This window comes from Phascolarctos cinereus, unplaced genomic scaffold, assembly GCF_003287225.1.
Source record: "Phascolarctos cinereus isolate Bilbo 61053 unplaced genomic scaffold, phaCin_HiC Scaffold_4;HRSCAF=312, whole genome shotgun sequence".
NCBI classification, from domain to species: Eukaryota; Metazoa; Chordata; class Mammalia; order Diprotodontia; family Phascolarctidae; genus Phascolarctos; species Phascolarctos cinereus.
This window is the reverse complement of record NW_027555847.1, coordinates 390,746,481-390,765,361: the sequence shown is the minus strand read 5'-3', so window position 1 is coordinate 390,765,361 and position 18,881 is coordinate 390,746,481. Positions and strand designations below refer to the sequence as shown.

The following is an 18,881-nucleotide window of genomic DNA, read 5'->3' as shown; positions in this document are numbered from 1 at the left end:
AATGTGTAGATCCTTCTTCATTCTTTCCTTTATTTGTGCATTTTCCTGAAGGCATTTTAGTTTTTGAGCTTTCAGGAGCAGCTATGTATAAATGGACTTTCCTCATCAGCTCTATCAGTTAATTAACGAAATGTTTAGGTTTATGTGCATTTATTTAATAATAAATTGCATTTATATATTATATATATAATTTCCTCTTTATAGTAATAGGGGCTAGACCTGTGATTTTGTTGATAGGAAGAGCTTCACTTGCCCAGTTCTCTTCAATAGCTGCCATGTGACTTGAGTCATTATCTTCCTCCCCTCCTTCCAGTCTGGAACCATAATCCAATCAACTTTGATCATTGGTCTTAGAAAAAAGCACGTCAACCTATTCTCTTCTCATTTTACTTGCCCTCTTTACCTTTCCAAACCAAAATATCTTTCCCTGGTCCACAGTCCTGTATATTTTTGACTCCCTCACATATAAGTTCCTTGTGTATGGGGTCTACATTTGCTTGTGGATTTGTTTTCTTACCACTTGGCACATTGCTTGGCATGTATAGCTTAATAAATGTATTCTCATTTATACATGTATAAAGAAATTCTCTCTACTGATGCAGATTGAGACCTTTTGTGCAATTTTTCTTCTTGGAGAATTGTTTAGGACCGTAAGAAGTCAAGTGCCATGTCTGGGGTCCCCCCAATCTGTAGATCTAAACGATTGGATTTGAAGCCAGGTCTTTGTGGCTCTAAATCTGGTTTGCTATCCAAAAGGCCCTGGACACTTCCCCCATGGACACTTCCAAGAAAAGCTTCCTTTACTTCCCAGAATGAGTTTTGCAGTGATTGCTGTATTGCTCACTTGAGTTAGATGCTAGTGTGCTTTGGTTTGGGTGTGCAAAACTTGCACTTGGGTTTGACTTAACTGTGTCTGTTGCATCGTTTTCTTTCATTGGATCACAATAAAGAAAGATCTGTTTGCTCTTTCAGTGTACCCCTAAAATCAATGATGCAGGCATTTCACCCACATTTTAAAAAAACATGAATCATGCTGTTTGGATGAAGAGTTGAAATCTTATTGTGCCATGGGGTGGGGGGAGTGGAAGGGGGAATTTGGAAATCTGGTGAATTAAGAAGGAGGACATAAAAAATTGATAAAGATAGGACTGTCTGTTTTTATATTCTGCCACGTAACATGGGTTTAAATGAATTTGCCTATAATTTGTCTTCAAATACTGACATTTAACTCTTAGGCTGTATAATTGAACCGGCTTTTTCGAGAGTAAAATTCATACCCTGTGTCCAGGCTAATATGTTCACCTTCTATAAACATTACTGCCTATGGTTACAGCTGGAATAAAAAATTCCTTTTATATACATCATAGCTGGCAGAGGCTCCTGAGACCACCACAAATCATTCCAGTCTTTTGGAGCTTGCTGACAAAATGCACAAAAATGTAAAACCAGGCTGGTCTAAGATGGATTGACTCTGAAAACCTATTAGCTTATTTGGACCATTGTTTATACCATTATTTTTTGTAAGATGCTGAGTAAAGTATTCCACAAGCTCTCCTTATTAATTTAGTCTTCAAGCTTAGTAACCTGACCCCTTACCAGAAGTGGCTTCTCTTCTATGAGCCATTTCTGGCTTTATTTTTTTTTTAAGGTTGATAATGGAAATAATGAAGCAGTCAGTTATTTATGCAGTCATGATTGGCAAAAGTGATTAGAACACGAACCTGCCCAGAAGCAATGATTAGGTCATGAAAACCAGGCACTATATTTGACATTTAAGAAATACTATTCCAACCCTTAATCATGGCAACTTGTTTTTAAGGTATTTATACAGAATAATACGTTTGGACAATGAGTCTTGTACTAGCAGTATGCATAATTAAATATAAAGGGGAGATTCAGAAATGATGTACTGTAAGACAAGGGACTAGGGAAGAAATTACTACAATGACAGGTGAAGAACAGATTTCTTTCCTGGTCACAAACGCCTGCCTCCCACAGATATTTCTATTTATTGAACATCTTCCAAGTTTGGAGGGGCCAGAGAGTTGTGCATGGGGGCAATGGTTTTTATTTTTTTGGTTGGTAGCTGAATACAAAGACCTGAATGGGTACCTAGACAAGCAACTCTGTGCCCTGCAGTTTAAAAATGAAGTGTTGACTTGACTGGCTTTTATAATTAAATCATAAGTGGTCCCCTCCTTTTTTGTTTGTGTTTTCTCATAGTACAATTTAAACTCCTAAAGAATACGGACTGTTTTATTTTGGTATTTTTTTTAAATCTCCAATGCCTAGCCTAGTTCCTGGCATTATCATATCAAGATGATTAATAAATACTTGTTGAAATGAAGTTTTTATAGTTTGTTGCTTAGAAGTAATTATAACCATCTTTACTCTTTCATTAATTCTACTTGCCTTTGTTTTTATGTATTTGATAATTAGGGGGGAAAGGTCTCTTTGAATGGGATGTGATTGCTTAATTCATTGTCAATAATTTTTTTCTCTAATTGTTTGGATAGACTGATTTTTGACCTTAAGCTTTTTCACCCACATAGCCATCCATCTGAACTCTATTGGTAGGGGCTCTCTTCTAGAAAAGACAGAAAAATCTGAAGGTGAGATTGAAAAGTTTCTTTTTTTTCCTTAACTTGCTATCTCACCCCTGCAGCAACAGTATAGAGAGTGCCAGGAGCTTCTGAGTCTTTATCAGAAATACCTTACTGAACAGCAGAAGAAGCTCTCTCTGTCCCTCTCAGAGCTCCACACTGGTAAAGTGAAGGAGCAACAACAGGTAAGCAAGAACCTTTCACCTTATGTTGTCTAGCTTTTGATAGTGAGACCAGCAAGGTGCTGGAACAGAATGGACACATTCACTTTTCATTGTAGAAGTGCTATCCTCAATCAATTTAGTTAGTTCTTTTACCTTCCATTTATTCCCTCTCTCTCCCATCTCTTTTACCTCTTTCTCCCCTCTCTCTTTCTTTTCTCCCCTCTCCTCTCCGCTTTCTCCTCTTTCTCCCCCTTTACTCCCCTCTCTGTTCTGCTCTCTCCCCTCTCTCTCTTCTCTCCTCCCCTTTCCTTCTCCCCAGTGTCCAGAGGTCAGCATAATCACTTAATGCAGGCTCCTGATCATTGCAGGAAGCTCCTGCTTGAGATTTTATCACAGCAGGATCACAAAAAACCAAAACAAAACAAATAAAGAATTGCTTTGTTCCTTAATGAGAAAGATCAGGTGTGCTGTTTTTTCCTATGTGTTTTATGAAGAACAATTATATAATGTTCTTACCTAAGTCATCTTTATATTTCAAAATTATTTGAAATGAGATGGCACAAGTTGTGTAAAGGTTTTTAATTTAGATTTTAAAGTTTCTAGCTATTTTAAAAGATAAATATATATTTATACACATAAATATTGCAGAGTGTCTATGAGGTATACACATTTCATAACTATATGGTATTTTTAAATGTCCTTTTTTCATGGTTATATTTTGCAAAGCAAACACATATAGCTCTTACCTTTTAGGAATCAATAATCTACTCCTAGACCTGTGATTTTGTTTGAGTGAAAATCCTAGTTGGGAAACTGCCTCCATTGATGCTGTATTGGTAATTTCTGCAACTTAGAGTTCTTATGCAATTATAAATCTGAGAGAGTCACCTGGGCCAAAGTGATTTGCCCACACACTCTTAGTGGTTGAAGACAAAGCTTGAACCCAGGTCTTCCTGACTACAAGCTACTACACCTTAGGACACACTCTTTCTCTAAAATCTTAATAATGAACATGAAATATAAAAATGTACTAAAATAGAAACTGTTAGGTTTTTTAAATTATATTTTGAATTGATGTTGATTAATATTTTAAAGTGTACATATACTAGAGTTAAGTTTTTAAAATTGATGACATGCTATAATAGGGATAATGTACTACTTTTCACTTTTTTGAAAGGGTATCATTTTTTAAAGGTCAGACTTTAGATAACACAGCTACTTTACTAGTGTAGCCCACTTCTTTAAAATGCTATATTTCAAATAGGAAATGTGCTTCCCAAAATTTTAAAAGGATATAATACATTGTTAGGAATGTGAAAGTTGAGTCTAAATTCCTTTATGGAATTTTCTTTCTACCTTGGTACATAAAAACCTGTGTCACCATAAAAGGGAAGGAGATAGGTCTCAAACTCGTTTTTGCCATCTATGGAAATCCTTTGCACTTGTCAGCCACATTGAACAGGGCATTATTTAGGTAAGTTATTTCTGGTCAGACTCCTTGGGGTACTGAAAGAAGATCTGGATGGGAGTCCTGTTCTTGACTTTTCCCCTAGTATTTGCCTTAGTCTACATAACCACAGATGCGATGTGGTATGAAGTGGAGATTTAGGGCCCATTTCAGATATGATCTTTTCCTGTAACATTGTAGAATGTGGTGTCAATAAATAGTCACTAGGGGGCTCCAAAGACATCTACATATGGAGGTCTAACCCTTTTTTTTCTTCCTGTCTCTGATTGGAGAGCAGGAAGTTACACTTGTGTTACAGTGGTCTATGGTTAAGCTAGTAACTTCTTGGTGAGTTTGACTAGGGACTGATTTATAGTTGATAATAGTGCCTCAGAATGGGCTTTTAATCTTTTCCTATCTCTTCTTGTCCCTACTTCTACATACTCTACAAATGGGGAAGGGGAAGAGTGAGAGAGGGGTGAGAAAGGAGAACAGATAATCAGCCACTACCATAGTAGTGTGACAGTGTTGGCTTTTTGTGTACCAATAACAACCAAAGCCACATGTATGGAAAAGACATATTTCAAAAAGGGGAATGTTTTTGAGTTTAAGTAACTGTGATTTTAGTGGTGAAGGTATTCCTTGCCACTATGGCAATATTGCATCCCCTCTAGTTGTTAGTAGATAGTTTTTGTGAGTGGCTGGTGGTGGAAAATGCATCGTCCTCTCGGTAATATGGTGGTTGGCCTCCTGAACTCAAGCATTTTGGTCCTTATACAACAGTTAGATGCTGAGCCTGTACTTGCATCCTTGCCAACTTGGTAGAAACTGGCAGAGCATGTGCTCCCCTGGCCTAGCCTTCATCTGCCCACAGAGACCTCTGAAGAACTGACATAGCACATTAGTGGTGTCTCTGAGTTGTCGCTTTGAGTGTTTAAAACAGAAGTCCTGTTCTTAGAAAGGGTTTAGTGTATTCAGACACAGTCCTAGCTGCTGTTGTTGGAGTTGAAAATTAAAGGGTGCCTTGGCATTCAGAGACAACTAACCTACTTGCCTTCTAGAAGCAGGGATAACTATTTCCTTTAGGGGCTAGGTCAAAAGAATCTCCAGATCAGTTCCACCTTAGAGGACAGCTGTGTCATCAGTATTTCCACTCTTGTTGAAAAGCCTCTCTGAACTTCAGTGAGGAGGGCTTCTTTTCTTTCTACATGGAAAAGGGTGAATTGGACATGTTCTCATTGCTGGCACTGAGGTCATTCTGAAGATTCTGAGCCTGAGCTTCTTTTCCAAGAAAGCTATTTTTGGGGAAAGCATCAAGAATGATAAAGATATGGCTTTTGCTTGCCTTTGTTTCCAAAAGGTGACCGCTACAGCCTATCTTTTGTCTCCAAATGAAAAACACAGACTTTCAACTGATTGGACCAGAGGCTTTAGTTGGGGGCAAGCAGGGGCAGAGTTCTGATCTGTTGGTTCTCCCAGTGAAGAGCAATGGATCAGATAAGTGTAAATTTCATTGATTTCCTAAGCAAGGCATTTGCCTTTAAAAAAAAACCCAAACTAATTTCCAGGTTTTGAGATGGATGTGGTAGCTGTTTGTTGTTCATGAGGCATTCATTTGACTTTGAAGGTCTTGTTTATTTTTTCTCTCTAAAGTTGGTTGCTATCTGGCTCAGATTAGGTTGTTTCATATTCACATTTCACCCACAATTCATCAACAGTGTTCTGACTTAAGATTTTGCCTCTCTTTGGGGTATATGTCATATTTGTTTCTATTTCTTTCATTTCCAACAAAAGGAAACCTTCCTGGGGGAGTTTTTATCTGTGATTTTCTTTAAACCTTGTATCATTTTTCATCTCATTTCTGGGTCTCTACCTGTAATCACCAACTTCTCTGTGTACCCTCCCCCCCCCATCCCCAGACAAACACTTTGGTAAATAAGTCTTGGATTTATTTATCATTTCTTTACTTTGGCAGGATTTTGTATTTTAGTTTTCTGAAAGTCCATGTTTTTAATAAAAGTTTTAGAAAGTCCCCCACTCATAACCAAGCTAGCAAAGTTTTAGAAATCTGTCCCCCACTCATAAAACATTTAACATACAATGCATGGCTCTTTAATTTCACCTCATAACAATTGTGTGAAGTATGTTCTGCAGATATTATTATGTTCATTTTGTAGATGAAAAAACTGAAGTTCAGAAAAGTTAAGTGACTTCCTTATGGCCACATAGCTAGAAAGTGTCCAAAGTGCCATTTGAGCCTGGGTCTTCTGGTCTCTTAATCTCTGTCTTCATTACCTGTCATTCTGTCTCTGTTGACTAGATGAATGAATTGGTTCACACTCATGTTTTTGGTGTCTTGAGTGTTTTTTCCATATAACTCAGGAAATTTTAAACTCTCCTATTGTCTCATTGGCCACCTTCCTTTTGAAAATTTTATGGCATTTCTTTAGCACTTTACACATTGAGGAAAGCCAGGGCAGCAGTCTTCGGGGGCAGTTTCCCTTTCACTGTAAAAGTATTGACATGCATGTTAGGTTTAGGCCTTACTATTCTTCTCTAACTGTAATCCATACTTCAGGTTGTTATAAATTCTATAGTATCACCTTTTGGCAACTTCTTTTCTTGCTTATGTTGGAAGGTAGACTAAAGGAATCGAGAGTGCCATTGCCATTTTCTCTGGATCCCTTTGGCCTCTGTGAGGAAATGGAGGTTGTGGACTGTGGCAGTGGGTATTATTGCTTCATCAGCACTCTCCAGATCTGAAGATGGCCTTTGGTGTGATGGCAGTCTTTTCTGTTCATGGAGCTCTTCCACTTTCTTATCTGATCATCTGTTACATGTTTTTCCTAAAATTTTGGACAACAATTGTTTGTGCTCTGTTTTTTTTTTCCTTTGCTAGGAATAACGTCTTAATTCCTGGGTCATTTTAATACTCTCAGTATCAGAGGCATTATTTTTTACTCTTATGTGGTACTTATGACCATGTGGAAAATTGAGTCTCAGGGCCACCTCCTATTCCATGTTTCCATGGATACTTTCAGCTGGTATACTCTTTCAAGCAGCCTACGGAGATGTGGCTATGAAGCTTCTTGTTCCTGTTTTGATTTTGAAGGCATTTAAAACTGAACTGGCTGGCTGGTGTAGATAGAAAGATTGTGCTAGATCAATGCCCCTGTCCCACAAAACTCTACTGAGGACCAGTAAAAAATACAAACTCTTCACCATTGGCTGTGCCACCATCTGTAGCTTCACTGTAAAACCTCTCATTAATTCAGTGTCTGAGAACCTTTATCTGTGAAGAAAGAGAGAGCTGGTAGTAGAGGCCTAAAATGCAGAAATTAGTAATCATTTAAAAAAAGTTTTTAAGACCTTTGGTAATATAAGTTTTGTAACCAATAAAAATTAGCTACAGAAAACTGCTGGTTCATGGATTGATGATTAAGAAACACTAAAGTATGTGATCCCTAAGTATCTTCTAATTGTAAGGTTTCTTAAGTCTACAGATGCCAATTTGTGCTTAATAAATCAAAGATTATCATTGACAATACAGAACTAAAAAAAAATCACTTAAATCTACAGTCTTAGTAGTTACCCAATGGTTGACAGAACTGATGCTTCATATTAGCTAGTCTTTACTTCCAAAATCATCCATTTTAATGATACACTTGCTTTCACCCTTGAATCTTTCACTCCCTTTATGTTTTAACATTCTTTTACTGCTAGTCATTAATTCTTGGTCACCTTCAGTATCCTCATCCTTTTAGTCTTTGACAGTCACAGGTGGGGAGGGAGAGTTTCTCTCTTAGTCATTGTTAGCAAGATTCTTGCCAGTCTTCCTTGATGGGCTGATCCTTCACTTGGAAGATGGTCATCTACCTGAGAGGTGTGGCTTCATAAAGGTACAAAGAATGGTCCACATGATGTTTGCAGCCAGATAACTCCAGGAAAAATGCCAGGAGCAGAACAGAGGTCTGTACACAACATTCATTGATCTGATCAGGGCCTTTGATATTGTCAGTCATGAAGGCTTGTGGAAAATTATGGCAAAATTTGGTTGCCCAGAGAAGTTCATCAGTTTTGTACGCCAATACCATGGTGGCATGCTTGCATGGCTTCTGGATAATGGATGACGCTCTTGCACTTTGTAGACACTGATGGAATGAAGCAAGATTATGGGCTTGCTTCCATACTTTTGAGCATGAAGTTTTCATCAGTGTTGTCAGATGGTTCCAGTGAGGACAAAAACAGCATTTAGCTATTGTACTGATGGTAAATTATTTAACTTGAAAAATCTACAAGCCAAGACTAAAGTAGAGGGAGAGTTGCTGCACAATTTTTTTGTTTGCAGATAATTGTGCATTCAGTGCAGCCTCTGAGGCTGAGATGCAATAAAATATGGATTGATTCTCTGCTGCTTGTGCTAATATTTGCCTAACAATTAACAGCAAGAAAACACCATCAGCCAGCACCACACCATCAATATGTGGAACTATTGGTTACTGCAAATGGAGAAATATGGAATGCTGTGGATAAGTTCACTTAACCTTGGCAGTATACTTTCCAGGGATGTACACATAGATGGCAAGGTTAATGCACACATTGCAAGAGCTAGCTCAGTGTTTGAGAGGTTCTGAAGGAAAATGTGGGAGAGAAGAGGAATTAGACTGCCTACTTAACTGAAGGTCTACAGAACCATCGTGCTGACTTCATGTTGTATGCCTATGAAACCTGGAGAGTATACCAGTGCCATGCCAGGAAATGAAATCACTTCCGTTTGAATTGTCTTAGGAAGATTCTGGAGCTCTCATGGAAAGATAAGGTACTGAGGTCCTTTCTTGATAAGGTTCTTTCTTGAGGTGAACTGCCAAGCATTCAAACTCTGCTGCAGAGAACACAAACTGTGATAGGCTGACCACATTGTTCAAATGCCAAACATGTGTTTGCCTGAAAGACTATTTTGCATAAAACTCACACAAGGCAAATGATTGCATGGAGGTAAGAAGAATCAGTAAATGGACACTCTCAAGGCCTCTGAAGAACCGTGGAATCAAATGTGAGACATGGGAGACACTGGCAAAGGACCAGCCACCATGGCATACCCACATCAAAGAAAGCACCGTGCTCTACGAGTGAAGAGAATTTCAGTACCTCAAAAGAAATGTAAGATGTGCAAATGTAGAGACATCTTCACTCCAAATGTTCATTTGTGGACTTTTTATGCCTGACCTGTGGTAGAGCCTTTTGAGCTTATATTGGCTTGATCCGCCACAGTCAGGCACATTTATCTTGACTCCAATATAATGATGTCACTAGTTTTAAGGTTCTCTTAAGTCCATAGATGCCAATTTGTACTTAATAAATCAAAAATTATCACTTAATTTTGCAGTCTTAGTGGTTACTTAATGGTTGACTCTACTGACAAATCGTATTAGCTAGTCTTTACCTCCAAAATCATCCATTTTAATGATATAATTGCTTCTACCCTTGAATTTCTCACTCTGTTTATGTTTTGCTATCTTTTAACTACTTACTAACCATTAATTCCAGGTAACTTTCACCATCCTCATCCTCCTAGTTTTTTCTAAGGTCACTGAGTATTTCTTCGGAAAGTCACACAAGAAATTGATGTTCTCACTTCAACTGGGCCCTCACTGCTTTAGCACAGTTGTTTTATTCACCTTTTATTGGCTCCCTCTAGCTTAACCCAAAGTGACTGTCTTTTCCATTTTGCTTAAGGAATCATCTCTGCTTCTAGTCTCCCTGTTCACAACAGCTAACTTTAATGACAATATCATAGTCATCTAATGTGAATTCCTTTAGTTCTCTACGTGGCAAAATATTTTTATGTTTACCCTTCTATTTATGGATTTGTAAATTGTTAGAGCTGGAAATTATCTGATCCAGCTCCTTAATTTTTTTTTCAGTGAGGCAATTGGGGTTAAGTGACTTGCCCAGAGTCACACAGCTAGGAAGTATTATGTGTCTGAGGACAGATTTGAACTCAGGTCCTCCTGATTCCAGGGCTGGTTCTCTATCCATTGTGCCACCTAGTTGCCATCCTTAATTTTTCAAATAAGGAAACCGTGAGCCTCAGAGAAGTTGTTTGAGATCATATAGCCAACTGGGACCTAACTAGGACTGGACCCAGGTTTCCTGATCTCTTGGCTAGAATTCTAGCCACCGCCTCATGCTTTCTTATTATTTCAGAGAAACAAAATATTTAACATTTAGCAATTTAACAAAATAATTTGATAAAAATTTATTCATTGCCTGCTGTGTACATTTGTTCCTGTGCTTAGGCACCAGGGATATAAAAATAAAATAATATATAGGTCCTGCCATAAAGGAAGTTTATAGTCTAATTGGAAGCAGGACTGGGTTGGGGCTCAAGAAGTGGGCACGTTAATTCAAATAACTGTGGTACAAAGTTGCATATGTTAAGTGCAAAAGGAGAGATGAAGACAGTGTTTTGTTAGAAATCTGAAGTCATTTGATCAGAAAACATTTATTAAATGCTTATAACTAGGAACTGTGATGAAAGAGAAAACTTTCAGTTAGGGAATCAGAAAAGACTTCTTGAAAGAGGTAGCTCTTGACTTGAGTCTTAAGGGAACCCCTTGCCTGTGATTCAGATTGGCTTTTAGATCCTCATCTCTGTGAGTGACTTGACAAAGTAAACCAGAAATATTTTTTTCCCTCAGAACTCTCATTACACTTTGTTTTTATCTCTTATATACTTAGGCCTTTCTTTGTATTCTTAGTAGAGTTCTTAATAAATGCTTGGTGACTGCTACTTAGCATAGTTTAATGTGCATTATTATGACTAATTGTGTACCTACCTAACCAGTGAACTCTTTTTTTTTACTTTATAAAAAGTATTTATTCCTAGTTTAAAAAAAATCCTTTAAAGAGTAAGAACATTAAAGAATAATCAATAGAAAACAATTTCTATGTCAGCCTTCCAAAATAAAAGAGAAGAACTCTATATTAGAACTCATAATGGTCCACCCATCTACTTTGGAGAGGAAATAGTATTTATTAACCAAGGACATGTTCATGTTAAAAAAAAATTAAAACCATAGTAAAATTTCCCAACCGAAACGTAACAAAAACAAACATACTCTACCACTGTGCAAGTCCACTCCATAGAATCCTAGTGTATGGACAATGTTAATAAAGCAGGATTCTGCTTCAGATTGCTTGAGGCCACTGTGCTATTCATACAGTGACTCTGATTACAAAGTCTTTATTCTGATCTGATATAAACTGGCTATCAGAAAGATATCCTGAAAGATGCAGTGAAGAGTTATGGTCTCCAAAGTGAGATTATACTGCATATGATGCAAGAACTGCTGCAGAATTAAGAGGGCATATTAACCTTCCTTTGCAAATATCCATTTTCAGTTGCAAGAAGTGTAAGTGCCTTGTTTGTTCTTGCTGCAATGTGTTGGGATCAGGTATAAAAAAAACTTACTCGAAAATTCAGGGTACAGGGGAAAGGTCTTTTTCGAGTTGTTTTCTGATTGGTTTACTGGATTCAGGCTATCTAGGAGAATCCACTGAATCTTCACCATGTTGCAAACCAAAATATTCTTTTTTGTTATACCTAAGTGATTAAAAGCCATATCCAATAGAACTTGACCAGTATCTTGTTTATTAACTTTGAAGGTCTGTACCAAGCCATCTAAGAAGTGGAGATTACAGATGATTTCTGATTACATCTTCTCTTTTGGCAGTTCTGAGATTCATATATTATTTATTCTCCCACCCAAAGCACATGGCAGCTGGGAGTTCATAACTATTATTGAATAGCTTCTATGCAAAACATCTTAGAGTCTGAAATGTGCCCTGGAACTTTCCCCTGGGTAGCATGTCTCGTTTACTGCAAAAAATTCACATATATGTAAGCCTTCTACACTATCCCCAGTCTTGTCCATCTGGCTCACGAAGCAAAGCACCCAGCATCCCACCCCAGTGAACTCTTAATGAACAAGTCTAATGCCCTTTTCTCATTTCTCATCTTTCTTGACCTATCTTCTGCCTTTGAGACATTGTTGATTACTTTTTTCTCCTGGATATTCTGGATTTTCATGACCCTCTTATCTCTTGGTTATCCTCCAGCTGTTTTACCATTGCTTCTTAGTCTCCTTTGCTGATAGTCGTCTACAGTAACTGTGGCTAGATCCTAGAACTCTGTCCTGGGCCCTTTTCTCTTTTCCTGTATACTCTCTCACTTGTTGGTCTCATTAGCTTTCGTATATATGTGTGTGTGTGTGTGTGTGTGTGTGTATATATGTATATGTATATACACACATACATACACACACACATATATATGTATATATGTATATGTGTGTGTATATATACGTATATATCTTAGCCTTAGTCCTAAGGTGTAATGCCATGTTGCTAAATGCTCATTGGAATTTCAAACTGGATAATCCCATAGGTATCTCAAATTAAGAATATACAAAACTGAACTCATTTCTCCCCCCCCAAATCACCCCTTTTCTGAACTTTCTTACGACATTTTAGAGCACCATAATCTTTATGGTCACCCTTCACAACCTCAGTGTCACCCTTGACTTTTCGCTTGACAGACAAATTCCATTATTTCTATCTCTATAACATGTCTTGTACATATCCCCTTCTTTCCATCCACACAGGCACCAAGGTAGCTTAGTTCCTCATTGCTTCTCATCTGGACTATTGAAGAGTATCTTAATTGGTATGGCTAGTAAAAGCCTGTCTCCACTCCAATCTAATCTCCCCACAGTCAACAGTCATTTTCCTAAAGCACATCTGACCATACTACTCCCCTACTTCATAAAATCCAGTGACTCCTTATCACTTTTAGATCACATATAAATTCCTCTCTTTGGTCTTTAAAGCTCTTCACAATCCGACACTTTCCTATATTTCCCATGTCCCTATTCTTCCCCACTTTGCACTCTGTGGAGGAGGGGGAGGAAGGGAAGTAACAAGTATTTTTAGGCAATTATGTGCCAAGTGCTTTACAAATGTTATCTTATTTGATCTTCACAATAATTCTGTGAGGCAGATGCTATTATTATCATTTTTACAGCTGAGGAAACTGAGGCAGACAATGGTTAAGTGACTTGCTCAGGGTAACACAAATAGGAAGCATCTGAGGCTAGATTTGAACTTTGGTCTTCTTTCTATTCCCAGTGCTTTATCCATTGTGCTGCCTAACTCCATCTATAGCCCAGTCATACTGTCATGCTTATTGTTCCTCACAAAAGGTGCTCCATCCTTTTGCATTGGCAGTCCTCTCCCTTCTCACCTCCACAGAATCCCAGGTTTCCTTCAAGAATCAGCTCCAGTACTGATTATTACTGGAGACCTTTCCTGTCTTCACCAGTTACTAGTGCCTTCCCTCTATAAGTTTACCTTGTATCTACTTTGCATATATCTCAAATATGCCTATATATACACACACACGTTTTCCCCTCCATTACAATAGAAGGCATGGGCTGTTTGATGATTGGCTTTGAATCCCCAGCATTTAGCATGCTGTCTGGCACTTAATAAATAGTTATTGGTTGATTGACTTATCTCTCCTGCTAGAATTTAGGGCATGGATCATTTCTTATTCATTTTACTACTCCTTCAGTATCTACCATAGTGACTTGTATATGTAATACCTTAATAATGTTTGCCAAATTTAATGAGGCTGTTATGGTCTTTCAGGATCTGAAAGTATACCTTTAATGTATCATCAGACTATATTACAGGAAGGGCTGGTATGGAAGTGTCAAAGAGGCTTTACAGCTGCATAGCATATCACATCCACCTTGTTAGATAATTTCACCAGGACAGTCCATAAGCCTGTGGAATAGAAAATGCCAGCATGATGTCAGTAGCAACAGGGGTACTAGGATGTAATTTTTCTTTCAGTACTACGGTGATGAGCACTTTTTCAGAGCTTTACTAGATGGGCCAGTGAAAAGAGAGGCTCGTAGGAATGGAGATTAGAAAAGGAATCTCATGGTACTTCTAGTCCAACTCCCTCATTTTATAGATGAATAAACTGAGGCCCAATGAAGTTAAATGACTTGTTTAAGGTCACAGAGGAACTAAGCATCAGAAGTGATCATTGAACCTAGGTCCTCTGACTCTAAAGCCATTACATACTGACAGCAGATTTCCCAAGCAATTGTATGGAAGTATCTGTCAGAGAAGGAAAAAGAAAGAGGTCAGACACTGCCAAGAGATATACTTGTTCTCTTATATGTGATTCTCTGTCCGTGAATTCTGCACCCACTTTTCCCACTGTTGCTGTATCTGTGGACACAGGTCCCAGGTTTAAGGGGAGATGTCTTATTGCTACTGTTCTTATGATGCTATTTCAGCCTTTGCTTTGAGCTTGAAAGAAAGAAAAAAAAGACCTCATATTAGGAGATGACATGTGTGACTATGCTCTCTGAAGGAAGCTAGGGATTCTGAGAAGTGGGAAACAGAGGGGAAAAGGAAGTGCATTCCAGATATGAGAGAGTATGAAAAAGCTGGGAGGTAAGAGATAGAATATCATGTATGAGAAATAACAAGCAGACCAGTTTGGCCAAAATGTTAGAGTGCTTTTAAGCATGAGAAGCAACCTTTCCCTCTGAGTAGGAAAGATCGTTTTATTTCTTTTGTAGTTAGGAAAATTCTTAATAATAATGGCTGTTGATGTTTCTTGGGTTCAGGTGACTATGAGAGTAAAAAAGACTTCTTAGTAATTCCTGGATCCCTGCTTTATGGAGCCACTTCAGGGACAGTAGGTGTTCTTGTTGGTAACATCCTAGGCAATTTCCAGAGCTACTTTATCTAATGTTCTAACTGATTGTAATATACTTGGCTATGGAAGATAAAATGTGACAATTGCAGTAGCCAAAGAATGAGAAGTGGAGGTACTACTGCTGACATGTGTGAATGTGATAAAGGGAAGTATGTCTGGCACATCACAAAGGTACTCCAAAGACAGTAAACACGTTGGCACCAAGATGCATCCTTTTCCAAAGGGATTTGATGTTGGATTTAGACCTTCTTTGTAACAGATTCACATGTAAGATTGTCCAAGGAGCTAGCCTTCATTTCTGCCCCTTCCCTCCAAAATAGCTTTACAGTGAGACTATACTGGTCACGCTTGGATTATCTGCATGTGGGTCACCTAGCATGAATTTTTAATCCTGGGCTCATTTTGCCTATATTCTACTGCCTAGTCAGTGTGAGCTTCAGGGAAGGTGAAGTAATTTTAATTTTTTAGCATCAGCCAAACAATTAGGAAAGTAAGTCTGCTGTAAAAAAGTCATTGCATACAGCCCAAAGCCCAAAAGATACAGGTTTGGTGTGCTTGCTCTGTGCTACTGCTTGCCTCATAAGTAACAAAAATCAGAATCAGACTGGCAATGTAACTATGATTAAGTTTGACTCAATAGCCCTTTTTTAAATAGAGAAACTTTTCTAAAAGAGTAAGATAAAATGGTTTCTTAGGAAGAAGGGAACATTTTCAATAAGGAAAGAGTCTCACAGACTTCACTGTAAGCCATGAGTGGTATGAACATTTCCACAGGGTTCACAGCATCAGGTTTGGTACAGCAGTTACACTGAGGATGTCAACTTACATGTTATGCAGGCTGGAAAAGGCAAGCTGTGTTAATTGTAGAAGACCACAGCTCAAAGTGTTGTGTTATATGAAAAGGGCATCAGCGACACTGCATGCTATCAAATGCTGTTTTGCATTTAAAATAAATATTGTGTTATTATTGACTTTGATGGCAAATAGTAGTGTGTAAGCCTATAATAAACATATGGTTGAAGACTATCTGTCAAAAACATCACAACAACCAATAGCCGAATAAGTAAGTTTCACTGTACACCTATATGTGTGTGTGTGTGTGTATATATATATATATATGTATATATATATATATATATGTGTGTGTGTGTGTGTGTGTGTGTGTGTGTGTGTGTGTGCATACCTATTTTATTACATCATTATTTATGTCATATAAATGTTACATGCCTATTTCTAGGGGATTGAGTTTCTCCTTATTGGTTCAGCATCCTGTAGGGACCTTTTAGTTTTAGTCACCTGGACCTAATTACTGATCCATTTCATCAATGGAGGACACCCCAATGAAATATTGAACAAAAGACCTGGGTAAATATTAATCTTTTTACCGCACCTGTAGAACATGCATTAAAGTTTAAAGACTGACTCAGAAAAGTTAGTAGTTAAATCATGTAGATAAGTTGTGAACAGTCTTAATGACACCTTTGTGATAATGGCTATCTATATCAGAGTTTTTCCCTTTAGATATGGGAATGTATGTATAAGGGGATATCAAATAACCTAGCCCAAGATATAAAAGCCCTATTTCTACGTTATATGATAAACTTGACAGTTAACCACAGGATGAGGCAAGTTCCCCTCTTTCCTTTTTCCTTCTTTTCTTCTTGGTCCCCTCAACCATTTATAATGCTAAAAGATCCCAAAACTTAGATTTGGGAATGGAGATAGCAGATAATGCCTTATCTCTCCACCATTTAAAATGTTGTAAAGTTCAAAGCAAAGCTGAGAAGAGGGGAAAACTGTTAGTAATGTCAGATCATTCCAGGGGAGCTAAGGTTTCCTAAATGGAGTGTAAGGAACTTCTAACTCTGGGCTAATGCTTTCTTTGTGAATGTGCATCCCAGTTGTGGGGCATTATACTGATAGGACTGGCAGTGGGCTTGAAGCCAGAAATTGCCAAAAATGGGCAGAACACATGCATAAAAATGCCCAGTAGATTATTTCAGAAACCATGTACTTGTAACCTTCCATGAGACCAAAATCCAGCTGACTATACCTAAAGTTTCATTTTAATAAATTTGGCTTCAAATACATACATTTTGTGTGTGGGCTTTCATTTTTATGGTGTGGATATTGATTCACCAACAAATTAAATCACCTATTTAGAGAGCATTTGCTGATGAATGATAAGGAAAAAAATCTAAGGCCTGATCATCTCTCTAATCCTGTAAGCTCCTGAATCCCAAAATATATACATATCCTTTGCCAAATGTATGGATAAATGAATTTTGTGGTGATCAGTCCATACAGATGTATTACTACTACCTTAAAATTTTGTTGCATTTTCTACTGACAGAATGAATATCCTTAGTTTCTCTAAATAGTTCAGTTAATTTACAAGTAGCATGGTCAGCCATATTGATGAATAGGAACTTATTGCACTAAGCTTGTAGTAATAAAGTCTACATGCATCCAGTATTAGGAGTGATTAGAGCATAAATGTTAATGCATGGCATTAGAGTTTAGATTTTTCATCCCTTCTTTAGTAGTCAAGGTTAGTTAGTTGCCCTTGAATCTATAATTGTTTGACATTAGTTTTTAGTGGCCTCAGAAGGCTGTTTATTCTTTTCATGTTTCAAGTGGATTTTTGGTTCCCAAGACTGAGCTATCTCTTATATGGTACTTTGTGCAAGGAAAGCATGTCTAGTCTTAAGCAAATTGTCTCAGCCAAGCATAAAACCATATAAAGAAAAGTCTTGATCTTGAACCAGTCATTTTCTTTGTTGTCAGCATCTTGATTCTGTGGGCAGCTGGCACAGTGAATAGAGAGTGCCAGCCCTAGAGTCAGGAAGACTCATCTTCCCGAGTTCAACTCTAACCTCAGACACTTACTTGCTGTGTGACCTGGGCAAGTCACTTAACCCTGTTTGCCTCAGATCCTCATATGTAAAATGAACTGGAGAAGGAAATGGCAAACCACTCTGGTAGCTTTGCCAAGAAAACCCCAAAATGGGGTCACGAAGAGTCGAACATGACTGAAAAGACTGAATAACAACATCTTTTTTTTTTTTGGCAGTTGGGGTTAAGTGACTTGCCCAGGGTCACACAGATAGTAAGTGTCAAGTGTTTGGTCTGAGGCCAGATTTGAACACAGGTCCTCCTGACTTCAGGGCTGGTGCTCTATTCACTGCGCAACCTAGCTGCCCCTGAATAACAACATCTTGATGGGCCTTGATATACAAAATGATATATTAATGACACTGGATTTCTTAAAAGCTGATTTCAGCATGCTGACAGTCAAAAAGAGTAACAGTAGGGGAGAAAGGAAAAGGCTATCACTTCTTGTTCTATTATTATCAGTCCCTTCTCTCTGTCTCCACTATCATTTTAATCATACCACATCATTAAGAAGAGGGACAAGAGATTAAATGACAGAAATGTCAAGTGCCTTTTTACCCCCCTTGGAATCAGGGTCTGGCATTATCAATGTATCTGGTATTATTGCTTGGGCCATTTGAAAGGTCATCTTCAGTCCAAGCCAGGGCTGGGGAACCTGTGGCCTCACAACCACATATGAACTTCTGGTCCTTGGGTGAGGCCTTTTGACTGAGTCTAAGTTTTACAGAACAAATCCTTTTATCAAGGGGATTTGTTCTGTGAAGTTTGGATTCAGTCAGAGGGCCACACCTGAGGACCTAGAGGGCCACATGTGGCCTTGAGGTCACAGATTCCCAATCCCAGGTCTAAGCAATGCATATTCTCACAAAATGTGGTGTTTATTTCACAATGTTTTCCAATTTCTTGTCCATTTTTTCCCCCAAATATCTCTTTCCTAAACTCTTTTTCCTTAACTAAATCATATTTCCAGT

At 38.1% G+C, this 18,881-nt stretch overlaps 1 protein-coding gene across 5 annotated transcripts in view; it reads left to right on the top strand.

The window, feature by feature from the left end:
- The window catches only part of KIAA1328 (KIAA1328 ortholog), a 495,571-nt gene that overhangs the window by 202,617 nt on the left and 274,073 nt on the right, over positions 1-18,881 (top strand). For all 5 annotated transcript variants that reach the window (XM_020985706.2, XM_020985705.2, XM_020985707.1 and 2 more), the window contains one exon: positions 2,658-2,788. In XM_020985706.2, the coding sequence (XP_020841365.1) occupies positions 2,658-2,788 (131 nt within the window). The remainder of the gene's footprint in view (positions 1-2,657; positions 2,789-18,881) is intronic.